Source organism: Cydia amplana, chromosome 25 (genome assembly GCF_948474715.1).
Source record: "Cydia amplana chromosome 25, ilCydAmpl1.1, whole genome shotgun sequence".
Lineage (NCBI taxonomy): Eukaryota > Metazoa > Arthropoda > Insecta > Lepidoptera > Tortricidae > Cydia > Cydia amplana.
Window position 1 is genome coordinate 4,489,249 of NC_086093.1, and position 13,625 is coordinate 4,502,873.

The window sequence follows — 13,625 nt, forward strand, 5'->3', positions numbered from 1 at the left end:
CTTCTTGTAGAATACCTACCTACCTATACCTACATATAAGGAAGACTGTGTATAGAGTGGGGGCCAGAACAACCTTAACTGTAAATGTTTTATGTACATATTTATTTATTTTAAAATTTCAATAAGGTAAGATGACCCATATATTACAAATAAAATTTGACTGGACAATTCTTCCTTTTATACCCTAGATTTTTTTTAACAATATCTATTAGTATTTTTTATAAATTCATACAATTGGTATATTAAGGGTGTCCCAGGTACTCACAGTATTATTTTATCTGATAGTGATGAGGTTATTATAAATAATGTAAACAAATTTCACTTACCCGGCTTTAATGATAGCCCATACTGATAACACCGGGGTAATTTAGCAGTTGGACACCGCTTGCTGAGAAACAGGCATCCATTGGTCCCGGCCCACTTCATCTTGATAATCTGCCTGCCATAAAAGTTTAAATGCAGAATAAACGAAGAAGTACACAACTTTGCGAACAACTCAAATTGTTTTTATTAAATATTTTGATTTGTTTTTTTTTAAGTAGTTACACTAGTGCATATAAATTACAAACTAAAATAGATATCACATGTATTAAAGAAAAAGCAGCATCTTTAGCTTTATCACTTTTTCTTTAATCATAAAGTAAGTATAGTATAGAGTAGTCGGCCCATACAAGCCTCGCTTAGTTCCACAAAAATTCAAGAGATGTCACTCAGAGCACCATTGGGCCTAAATATATATTTGTGTTATTTCAAATCTTGCCAATTTTTAAATTAACATGTATAGTTCTAATTTATTTAGCATATTACAACAAAAACCTTTTAAAACATCCATTTACACATAGTAAATCGACGCAGAAAAAAATTAATAAATAATGGCATGAACTATTCTAAGCGCCATCTATCGCATTACTAGACAGTTAGTTTCTTGCCGTTGTAACACACTAAATAGCTCGATTGTTTGAGAAAGACTATCAATAGATGTCACTGTAGTAAATCCTCATACTTTATGATCATATCAACATTATTAAGTAATAATATAATTTATCTCAAAAATGGACGGCAAAGTCGACGTTGCCGGTTAAAAAATAGGTCGCGAAGTGTGTAGTTTATGGTCATTCTAAAAATTAAAAACATTGCAGTCTCGATTTCGGGACTGCAATAATTATTAAGTGTAAAAAAGGAAAAATAATTATTAAGTAATAAATAATATAATTTTTCTCAAAAATGGACGGCAAAGTCGACATTGCAGTCTCGATTTCGGGACTGCAATGTTGCATACAAATTCCATTATTAAACGAGTTCCAAACTTTTTAAAACTTTAAATGGCCATATCAAATGAAGGCATAGGTCCATTAAACAGCCAAACAGATGATCAGCACTTATTATTAATATAATGTTGGTACCGCGACTATTTAGGTGTCTCAAATACGTTGGCGTGAGGTTGGCGTATTTTCAGCAGAAAAATACACTTCTATTTTTTTTAAAGGCGGCAAGCAAATCTTTTTAATGGTTTTACTTTTCTCTGTGAAAATTAGAACGTTGCTTCTGTAAAATATCTCTTGCACCATTTTTGAGAAAAGCACTATATATGACTCGGCTGGAAGGCTACTTGCTGGCTTCGGATTCAATTAAACGGACTCCCAAGGTCGTCCGTTTAAAACGAATCCTCAGCTTGCAAGTAGCTACTTCCGAACCTCGACAATAATGTACTATTGTTCTTAGAAACGTGATAATAATTAAAATATATTAAACCTACATGGTATCATCAGCCACACTGTTAAGTGTTAACTGTACCGATGTACAGTTAGGAGTGTTGCTGTTTGTATATTAATTTACTTAACCTTACGCATTACAAAATTGTCCTCATATAGCTATACATATATTTTAGGACCGTCTTACACTAATCGACCTACTTGGTAACAAAACATTGTAAATTCTTGAGCAGTTTGAATAGCAGGGCAGGTGACAAAAACTTGCTCAAAAGCATAGAAGGTAGCATCCTATAGAAGTGGTGTACGCGTGCCTCCGTGAGGGACAAAACATATAAATTCGACCAATCATAGCGTCGCATTGCGCCGCTATGATTGGTCGAATTTATTTGTTATGGTGGGCAACAAATGAATTCGACCAATCACGGTGGTCAATTTACGGTGGGGAATAAAACAAGATGTGAGACTGTGACAAGGACAAACAATAATAGCGCTTTCGCTGCTACTCCTACTGAAAGATACATAAGACTATCCCGTTCTGTCAGTTATCCCCTGCTTCTATTCATGCTCAAAAGAGAAGAGACATCCGACATTTAATAGTTATTTTCGATACAAGTGCGAAAAAGAGGAAATTCGAAACGAGTGGCGATAAATTAAAACACGACCGAAGGGAGTGTTTTAAATCGACACGAGTTGCGAATTACCTATTCGCACATGTATCGAACAACGTTTTACAGTACATATGGCACTTTAAAGTTTCGACATACGCACGAAAAGTGCTATTTTACGCACTAGTGCGGAAAAGTAGCCCCATGTGTACTGTAAAAAAATATCCCTATATGTATGAGAGCAATAATACAATGTCTAAATATAAATACATACATATCTTATATTTTATGATCATATCAAAGCTGGAAGTCCTAGGTTCGGATCCCCCTAAAAGTGTATTAATATGGTGTCCCATGGTGGTGGCCCATTTGTCCCCGCCGCCATACAAGAGGTGTGGACAGATGGGAATAGATATAGACCATTAATATATACACACACAATTAAAAAACAAATAAATGTCCTATGAGGATTTGAACCCAGGACCTCCTACTTCATAGCACATAGCAGAGCAGGGTCACTGTCACTACTGACTAGCTAGGAGGCCGTAGAAATAATATACAATTTATATATATTTAAATTAAGTACAGTCAGCGTCGTATAGTAGGTCGCATCCAAAGTATTCAAATAGTTCAGTACGCCATACAAATAATATGGTGTACCGAACTATTTGAATACTTTGGATGACCTACTATATGACGCTGACTGTACTTATATAACAATTAACAAATCAGACTGGTAGCCACAGTTTAATGGCTAATCTAGGATTAAAACTTTTTAGTGGCTTGCCATTATGTTCAAAACATTTAGCTTCATACCACATCAAATATTTAAGTTTACCGCCATTGCCCGCCAGCATTGAACAAATTGGTTGTTAGTGGGTAGACAAAATAAAGTCACTATCATGTTAAACATTGAATTTATTAATTGTATTTTATTATTTTTAAGAGAATCTTCATAGCATGTGTCTGTCCGTTGAAACAGGAATCAATCTCAACCATCTTCCACTCAAAATATTTTACTTGTGGTACAGTCGCCATCAGATATATCGGAGCGGCCAAGGCGCTCACAAATATCTGAACACGCCTCTATTGTCAGGGCGTTAGAGTGCGTGTTCAGATATTGTGAACACCTTGGCCGTTCCGATATATCTGATGGCGACTGTACAGAGATGCATTGACTATTTCATCTTCACTCTCTTGTTGCATACATTGTAACTTCTAGTGGCTAGAGGCTGGGTCCTGAAATCAGAAACATATTTTTTATATATAAAATGTAATAATATCACAATAAAGTTTAATACACATTGCCTTCACATTGGAGTCTGTTTGCAAACACTAACCATTGTATAGATTTAGACCAAGAAAAGTATGCAGCGATATTGATCGCCTGCGCAGTACATGTGTTATTTTAAATGTCAAACATCTTTGAAATTATGACGTACCTTTCTTCTTTCTTGCTCTAACTCTAAATACTTTGGAATCTTTCGCTTGCTCGGGTATCAATATTAGCATGGGGGGTTAAAATAAAACTTGACAATAGTTATTAGTGGGCAAGGGGGCAAAGCAGTTGTTTAACCGCTCATGCTAATGTTGATTCCAGAGCAAGCAGAAGATTTGAACTATGAGCGTAGCGAGTGGTTCGAGAAGTGGAATCTTGAGCGTTGTGAGAATTCAAGGCACGAGGGTTAAACAAACATTGCCACCTAATGAAACACAGAATTTATCACCATGCCAACGCAGGGAAAATACCAACTATAAAATACCAAAAAAATCAAATCCACATGAACATTATAAAGAATTTATAATTCAAAATCATCATTTAAAAGTAAATTCTACCAGCTAACATAAGGAAACTCAAAATTTAGATCTGATTACTTTGCCCCACATGTGGGTAAAATTCAATTTTCTCATTAGTATTTGAACAATCAAGGGGGCCTTTACCAGTTGGTGTGGTGATAAATTATTTAATTAACCTTTGTATTCAAAACAAACTTACCTGAAGTGTTATTTTTTTATCATTTATTGGCAAACAGTAGACACTGTCAGATTAATATGTAGGTTTTACCATTAGTAGTGTTCCGTTACTACATCGGCAATTCACGTCATCATCACAGGTCTTTTCGTCTATTGCAGACGATTTATGCATTGCTGTTTAGACAACGGGTTTGGTGATTGTGGAGGCCGATGCGTGAGCGGCACGACCTCCCACATTTTGGGCACATGTCACGCTTAGCACAGTCTTTAAAGCGCCACATCGGTCTTCCAACTTTCCTTTTAGCATACCTACGCAACTGCACCAAGCAAGACACGTCTAGGTATTCTATTCACGTACTTGTACTATAGTTCAAATGAAGCTATAATATGAAATTAATAAGTTTGTATAAACAGAAACAAAGCAAAGGCAACAAACGCGGTGCCGCTTTGTGGCGACTTGACTATTTGACAGTTTATTTTTAGTGTTGCCGTTGAAAGTTCTTTCTTGTCCCTAAATAGAGCTTTTATGATTTATTATTATACAATATTATTAGTTCAAATAAAATATGATATTCCAAAAGACTACAAATAATATTATATAGTACTTAAATTCCAAAATAATGATAATTATGCCTCAGTGTCCATTTCTGCTTTTTTAAGGAACAGGCGTATAACATTACCCTGAAGTAGGGGACTAATTTTAAAATAGCAATAATCATTACTTGATGCCGCTTTTGACGTTTCTGTGCACGCTGTTGTCTGTCTATACTTATAGGTCACATAATTAGTGATACAAACACCTGCCTGGTCAATATACGCAAAATTAGATATATTTATTCTAATTATAACAGAAAAAGTTTATTAAAACAAACATTAAATGCTTTTGTGTAATAATTTCAGGTTTGATAGGTACGGGTTTTGCCATGGGAGAAGTTGAAAAGGAACGTTATGAAAACATATCTTTGTATGTATAGGTACTAAGATGGTACAAATCATGTACAAATCTGTTGCTTAAAAATAAAAGCACGACGCGACGTTGCCAAACTGCTATGAGTTACTGCGAAGCCAGTTTAACTCGACAACGTCGCATCGTATTGTTACAATAGGGTATTTTCGTACTAGTCAAATCAGTTACTTTTTTATAGTTATTGCAATGCAACTTGTATCGTAAATTTTTAGAAGGCACGATAAGAGTGAATTGAGCATGAATTGAGGTATTTTATCTCATTAGGATCGAAAGAGCTCGTGAATTTGAGTACAAATAACACAAAAGTGGCAAAAAAGATCACAATATAAAAAATGGCAAAAAATAGTAGTTTTCGATATAAGTGCGAGAAGTATGTCATTTTGCACGAGTACCGAGCTTTCGATTTTTCCGGTAATATACTGAGGGGCTACCGCCAAAACCGAAATTCGCAAATTGCGGGGATCTTTCTCTTTTACTCCAATGCAGGCGTAATTAGAGTGACAGAGAAAAATGCCCGCAATTTGCGAAATTCGATTTTCGCGGTTATAGCCCTGTCACTTACAACGGATGCCTTTGCTTTGATATCTGGTGGCGTTAAATTAACTCCAAAATCGTCTGAATCACTCATTTTTATTTAATAACTTATGCTTTCTTGGCAATTACTTACAAACATAAATCACTTTAAATGTTGAATAAAAAAGGCGGGAAGGGAATAAAAAAGTTTTACTTTTAATTGCCATTTTTTTCAATGTGGATTCTGTTGTCACTGTTGTCAGCATTATGCCAATTGAAGAGAAATTGTATTATTAAAATTAATAAAATTAATTTTCAGAACATATAATTATACATGGTCAACCAGATCTTGACAGTAGAAAAAGGCGGCAAATTTGAAAAATGTAGGCGCGAAAGGATATCGTCCCATAGAAAATTTGAATTTCGCGCCTTTATTTTACTGACAAGATTTGGTTGACCAGCTATATGTAAAAAAACATGAATCTTTTGTTATTTCATTATATTGATATATATCTAATTAATTACATTTATATTAAGTGTATAAAGTGTATTGTACGAACGTCAGCTTCATTCAGTCGCGCGTTGTTCAAGTAATACTATTGGGTCTCGAATAATACTCCTTTATGCCCAATCGCGCGTTGTTCTGGTGGGTCATTTATAAGCGGGTCTCGCATAATACTCATTTATTTAAAATGTATCAATCAGATTACTTTTTAGCACTAGTGTAAAAAAATCAAACTTTACGCACGATTTGCAGCTACAAAAACTAAACTTTTTGAGCAATTGGATTAAAAAAATATAAAGAAACGCTCAAGTACCAGTGGCATGGTGGCATATAGACGGACTTACGCCAGTAGTAATGTCTAATCCTTTTGCCATGCACCAATGGTAGCATGCGCAAAATTATTATGACAGGTATTTATTTTCAGCCGGTTTCAATAGTTTCGGCAAGACTTATGTAGCATTCTTATAATATATAAATATTATCATCACCACAGTATCGTTTTCCGAAATTACTTTATGGTTATACCGTTCGGCTACGCTATTTCTCTGTACCCTGCCTCTCCCTTCCCTCCCTGTACTCCTTAAGTGCCCGAACTCTCTTTACTCCTACTGAAAGATACATAAGACTATCCTGTTCGGTCATTTCCTTCCACCCCTCATGCTTGATCCAGTTTTAAACGAGATTCATGATTTATTCAATACGCTATAAAGCGACATCTGTTGATTACTTCTAATCGTTGGCAACGACATATGTCTACTAACTTTCAATGAAGACGTATAGATGTCGTTAGGAATTCTATGATTTGGATGTGACACAGCGCCATCTTGTATCCATGATAGGCAACAGTGCATTTTCAGTGACGCCATCTAGTAATGATGCGCTTTTAGGCGGTCACATTTGAATGTATGGGATAGCAGCGTCTGTATATATGTAGTCTGTGCTTTAATACAACATCTATTTTAGTTTATAACATAATATTAGTTAATGTCACCGCTGTTAATTTCAACAGCAGTCTTAATTTAAAAGGACGGAGTTAAAAGTGATTATAATGACAGTAACTTAATTCTCTTATAATAAAATCAGATTTAAATAACTTGAGAGACCTGGCTTAGTAAACCTCCAATGAAGCCGATGGCCCTCGGTTTGAATCCCGACAATATTTATTTATGTGATGAGCACAGATATCTGTTCCTGAGTCATGGGTGTGTGTTTTCCATGTGTGTATTTAGTATATATCACAACACTAGCCTTCTTGAGCTTATTGTGGGGCTTTGTTAATTTGGGTAAGATTGTCCCATAACATTTATATATATTATTAAATTAATATCTTCTGTATGATAAACAAATATATTATATCAAATGGTATGTTATTTAATTAAATACTGACAGACACTACATAGCTTCCCATGAAGGTAGAATTTGAAAATTTGAAACATACATCTTGAATGTGTGTGAATGTTCAATGTTTTGACTATTTAATTAATGACTTACGAAATAATCTAAAACATATACCTTAGGGTCCTACAGCTATTCCGTCGTGGAGGTGGAAATATGCAGCGTGGTATTTACAAACTCCGCGTCCAGAACTTTCACTTATCGGATTTTTTCCCATGTTAGGCACCTATACGAGCGGCTTGTTACCGGGTTTCTTCAGCCAGGTTCTCTTGCGACAGAAACATCTTTGCAGTTCACAAACAAACAGTAAAATTTCAAGTAGCACAGCACAATCAACTATAATAATAAATGCATGAAGGGCATGATACCATATTATGATGACAGAATTAAATTGCCAGGTCATGAAATTAAAAAAACAGGAGCACTGCTTTGAAACTGCGAGTTGATTGAGCATAATCCCCAAATATCTATTTATTGATCCCGCAGCAATGCTCAAAAACCGAGGACATTCAAAATATTTGCAATACAATGCGCGGATTCACTGCCACAAAAACGGGATAAAAGCTGAAAGGTGAGTTATCTGGCAGCACTGTGATAAACGAAAGAACAACGTTAGCTCTTGAGGTGACGTGTGTTTTGACAGTTCTTTACGAATTTCGTGCTGTCAAAAACTCCGAAAATTGCGGTTCGCGGTAGGCCTATGGAACGATATTCGATCCATAATCGTCTTTCGAACGGGTCGCTCGATGACGGCTGTCTCGCAGTAGCAAACCGTGTTTTAGCTGTCAAAAATGGTCGAAATTGACGATTTTCGATTTTCACGGTAACAGCCCTGACACTGACTATACCAAACATATAGTAAAATATGACTAGGGTTTAGCTCCGGATCCGATATAACAACCGTACACTTTGGATGTGAACTGCAGACATATTAACGCGATAATTAGGGTTCCGTACCGTCTGTTTGTCTCTCTGTCCGACCATCCCCCCCTTCCCCCTTTATCTCCGAAACTACTGGGTCTAAAATTTTGAAAAAATACGCTAAGAAGTTCTTTACCTATAGATGACAGGAAAACCTATTACAAATGTCCTGTCAAGCGTGAGTTACAGTACGGAACCCTTGGAACGCGAGTCCCTTGCACTTGGCCGGTTTTTTCAATGGTTTTACCTTACATGCATATGTTCCACAGGTAGACGAAACCCGCAACACGGTATACTTCATTGGTCTCCGCGAGACGCCTTTAGAAAGGCACCTGTACGCCGCGCCACTAGCGCCCCCTCGGCCACACCAAGTCACTCTACTGACTACCGTCGGACACTCTTGTGCTGTAGATATGGACGATGTAAGTCCCACACAACCTAGTATACTTCAGGAGACACCTTTACGCCGCGCCACTAGCGCCTCCTCGGCCACACCAAGTCACTCTACTGACTACCGTCGGACACTCTTGTGCTGTAGATATAGACGATGTAAGTCCCACACAACCTAGTATACTTCAGGAGACGCCTTTAGAAAGGCACCTGTATGCCGCGCCACTAGCGCCTCCTCGGCCGCACCAAGTCACTCTACTGACTACCGTCGGACACTCTTGTGCTGTAGATATGGACGATGTAAGTCCCACGCAACCTAGTTTACTTCAGTAGAAGCCTCTAGAAAGGCACATGTATGCCGCGCCACTAGCGCCTCCTCGGCCACACCAAGTCACTCTACTGACTACCGTCAGACACTCTTGTGCTGTAGATATGGACGATGTAAGTCCCACAAAACCTAGTATACTTCAGGAGACACCTGTACGCCGCGCCACTAGCGCCTCCTCGGCCACACCAAGTCACTCTACTGACTACCGTCGGACACTCTTGCGCTGTAGATATGGACGATGTAAGTCCCACGCAACCTAGTATACTTCAGTAGAAGCCTCTAGAAAGGCACCTGTATGCCGCGCCACTAGCGCCTCCTCGGCCACACCAAGTCACTCTACTGACTACCGTCGGACACTCTTGTGCTGTAGATATGGACGATGTAAGTCCCATGGAACCTAGTATACTTCAGTAGACGCCTCTAGAGAGACACCTGTACGCCGCGCCACTAGCGCCCCCTCGGCCACATCAAGTCACTCTACTGACTACCGTCGGACACTCTTGTGCTGTAGATATGGACGATGTAAGTCCCACATAACCTAGTATAATTCAGTAGACGCCTCTACAGAGACACCTGTATGCCGCTCCACTAACGCTTCCTCGGCCACACCAAGTCACCCTACTGACTACCGTCGGACACTCTTGTGCTGTAGATATGGACGATGTAAGTATATTTGAAATGATAATACCTACTGGTGTGTATCAAAACATTTGCGAACTTCATTTTAGGCGGTCGAAAGTTAATTATTTATACAAATCTTGTCAGCAGACAAAAAGGCGCGAAATTCAAATTTTCTATAGGACGATATCCCTTCGCGTCTACATTTTTCAAATTTGCCCCCTTTTTCTACTGACAAGGTCTGCGTGACCAACTATAGTTATTTTTTCTATAAGATGAATCAGAATCAGATATTTGTTTGCTAAAACATGGTACAAAAGGTCATGCAAATTTAAAAAAGAACTACATATTTTGTCACAAAGACATGCAAAAATTTAAAATGAATGAATGAAATGAATGATTGATAACCAGTTGATAACTGAAACTGAAGTTGGGTTATCTGTAAGCTAATGTAAAATCTTCTCTACATAGTATAAAACAAAGTCGCTTCCCGCTGTCTGTCTGTCTGTATGCTTAAATCTTTAAAACTAACGCAACGAATTTTGATACGGTTTGTTTTAAGAGAGTGATTCAAGAGGAAGGTTTGTGTATAATTTGTTAACCCGTGCGAAGCCGGGGCGGATCGCTAGTTATTGTTAAAATTTGCTTTTCTATGTTGTACAGGAATGCGCCCTAGCAGTAATTACATCAAGCAACATAAGTACAGCCCCTTCCACACGCGCGTACCGCATAGCGCACACGCCGGCGCCCACACTCGTCGCGCAAGGTCTGCTCATGGACCGAGCGCCGAGCGGTAAGTAGCTAAATCAATGGTTTATTCATCGATTATAGCCGATTAGGTGAATCAACTTTTTCTTGTCACTCGTTGCCATGGTTACTTTCTCTTGGGTCAATCTTTAAAACCTGACTTTTAGGCATTTAAATTCACCAAACACACTTTTTTGTGATACTTATAAACCCTTTCCATTGAGGGTCGTCTACCAAGCGTGTCAGAAGAAGGTGGTGTACAATGTCTTGTAACAAACTATGCTACTATTGTCTCTTGGCTGACCGGACAGAATAATAATAAGAAATAGTTCTTAATCTACCCAGACATTTAGTACAGGAACACACTAGCAGTGATAACATCAAGCAATAAGTATCAGTACAGTACAGCCCCTTATACACGCGCGTACCGCATAGCGCAAGCGTACACACCACTATTAATTAAAAACTAAAAATCTATATCTAAAGATCCCTGGGGCATAGTGCCAAAGATAATGGCAGCATTTGCTCGCTAAACGCAACGCTTATTTGACTATATTATATTTGACTAAAAAGACAGAAATAAAACAAGCAACGGGTTGCACTCCGGGAGTGCCGGCAGAAGTGAAAACTCAATGACATTGTAACCGATAACTACAGAAATATCTACATTTCACCCGAGCGTAGCCGGGTTTTCATCTAGTATATTTATAAAGTACTTACTCATTTTCTTTCGCTATTTTACACAGACGGTCAAGCCATCATCAGTCACAGTCGCAGTCGTGTGAATTAATACACATGTATCCTTATATATTTGTATCATTCAAACGCTTTTTTAACGCGCGTTGAAAAAGCTGCCATGCGAATAGGGCCTTACGCTTGTTTAAAATTCGAAATTCAAATTTGTAGCGTTAATTGTTTAAAATTCGAGTAGGCATTGTAAAGTTACCTTGCAGACCTCGAATCTAAATATATTTGGTCATGGTATTTTGAGTTTTATTCACCATGTACTAGAGTTCACTTTTATTAGCGATTTCATCAAGATGTAGCTTTATTTGTTTATAATTCGAATAGAAATTTAAAGTTACCTTGCAGACCTCGCATCTAAATATATTTGGTCATGACTCATGGTATTTTGAGTTTTATTCACCAGTACTAGAGTTCACTTTTATTAGCGATTTCATCAAGATGTAGCTTTATTGAATTATGTCAGTGAGTGGTCCTTACGGTCCCCTCACCCCCCACCCCCCAAAAAGTGCCCAGCGCCGCTAAAGAAGTTTTTACTTCAAAAATAAATAACCAGAAAAAGTAAATGGTAAGACGAAAACGCCCGTTAACATGAGTATAAAAGCTTTGTGTTTTGCAGAAACGTCTTCTGATAGCCGAAGTTACAACGGGTCTTGGGACAGTCGCTCCGGAGACGGCGACAACGACGAAAATGATTCCAGTGAAGCCTCTATACTCGTCAAAGGTAGATTCATCTTAAATCTTATAAAACATAATCCCCCGCTGCATCTGTCTGTCTATATGTTGGCGATAAACTCAAAAACTGAATGAATTTTCATGCGATCTTCACCTAAGTATCAATATAGGGATTCTTAAGGATGGTTTAGGTGTATAGTACGAATTTTATTATTTTATTTATATAAACTTTACTGCACAATAAAATTTCTTCTCTACCAGCAACTATAGGGCGAAACCGAAATTCTCGAACGTGGAAATACCTTTTGTTTAACAGTTTAGAGCCCGAGCAAAAAAAAAAACATTTCACTAAATTCATACTTATCATTTGTTAAGCTTTTATGCAACCCGTGCGAAGCCGGGGCGGGTGGCTAGTATTACATAAGTCTAAGCTAATCTATTGTGACGTTTAGCGTCGCATTTAGAGTTGGAAAGAGGTAGGAAGGAAATGAAAGTTGGAAAGAGGTAGGAAGGAAATGAAAATGGAAAGAGGTAGGAAGGAAATGAAAGTTTAATTTAGAAAAGTTAATTAGTATTAGGTATTTAGAATTACAATAAGTTAGCTAGGGCCGTGAGTCCTTATAACTGAGCCGGCAAGAATGAAATAATGAAACAAGTCTTTAATAGGAGGCACTTTCCTGGGACTCTACTTCGCAGGCGGGCAGTTGTAGATGGCTCCGCTGAACAAAGCAGGCATCGCAGTCGCAGGTCCAGAGTATTCTAAGAAGGCTCCGCACTGTGGTCCAGGATCCTCAGCTCGGAATGGAAACCTTCCAGATTGTGGAGCATGCGCATAGCGCAACCCGGGGTAGTGCAGGCTAGTGGGCTTTCAGAGTCAACCCCAGACTTGATCCCTAGCAATATTGGTCTTATTAGAATATGCACACAACGGTGACTGCGTCATCCGGCCCGCAAGGAAAGAAATATCAGGAAAATTAACCTTTTAGCATTTCTTTAGTGTTCACGGATGAAGCAGTCAGGAAAGAACAGATTAGTTAACAGTATAAAAGAATACAACGTAACATTATTCCCATAAGAAACTTAGATTAGAGATTCACAACACTTACCCGATCCGGGGAAATGTACACAGCATAATAAAAACTAACGGCAGTTTGCGATCTATTTTAAATCAAGGTTAGTATTAATTCTACATTAAATATCGAAGGTTATTAGCGAAAATATGTGAGCAATCAATGAATCTACACCATATTTTTCATGTGACAAATTCACAAGATTCCTGAAGGAAATTTTAAAATGTAATGTTTTTTTGCAACCGGCCAGCACAAAGCGCCGAGCGCAACGAGGTTTTATAGCAAACCGTTACATACCCCCCTTTTTAGGTTAGGATTTTTGCTAAGAAAATCCGCTGCTAAGTCTATTTTACTTAATAGAAATACAAGTTATCAATCAGGCTTCACACACAAAATACCTCTTCATACTTACAACACGCAGACAAACAAGCAATAAACACTATAGAACAGTGTTTTTGCGT

At 37.9% G+C, this 13,625-nt stretch overlaps 1 protein-coding gene across 1 annotated transcript in view; it reads left to right on the plus strand.

The window, feature by feature from the left end:
• The window catches only part of LOC134659710 (dipeptidyl peptidase 9), a 74,574-nt gene that overhangs the window by 41,422 nt on the left and 19,527 nt on the right, over positions 1 to 13,625 (plus strand). The window contains exons 11-13 of the mRNA XM_063515402.1: positions 8,862 to 9,014; positions 10,592 to 10,721; positions 12,039 to 12,143. Coding sequence (XP_063371472.1) covers positions 8,862 to 9,014; positions 10,592 to 10,721; positions 12,039 to 12,143 — 388 coding nt within the window. The remainder of the gene's footprint in view (positions 1 to 8,861; positions 9,015 to 10,591; positions 10,722 to 12,038; positions 12,144 to 13,625) is intronic.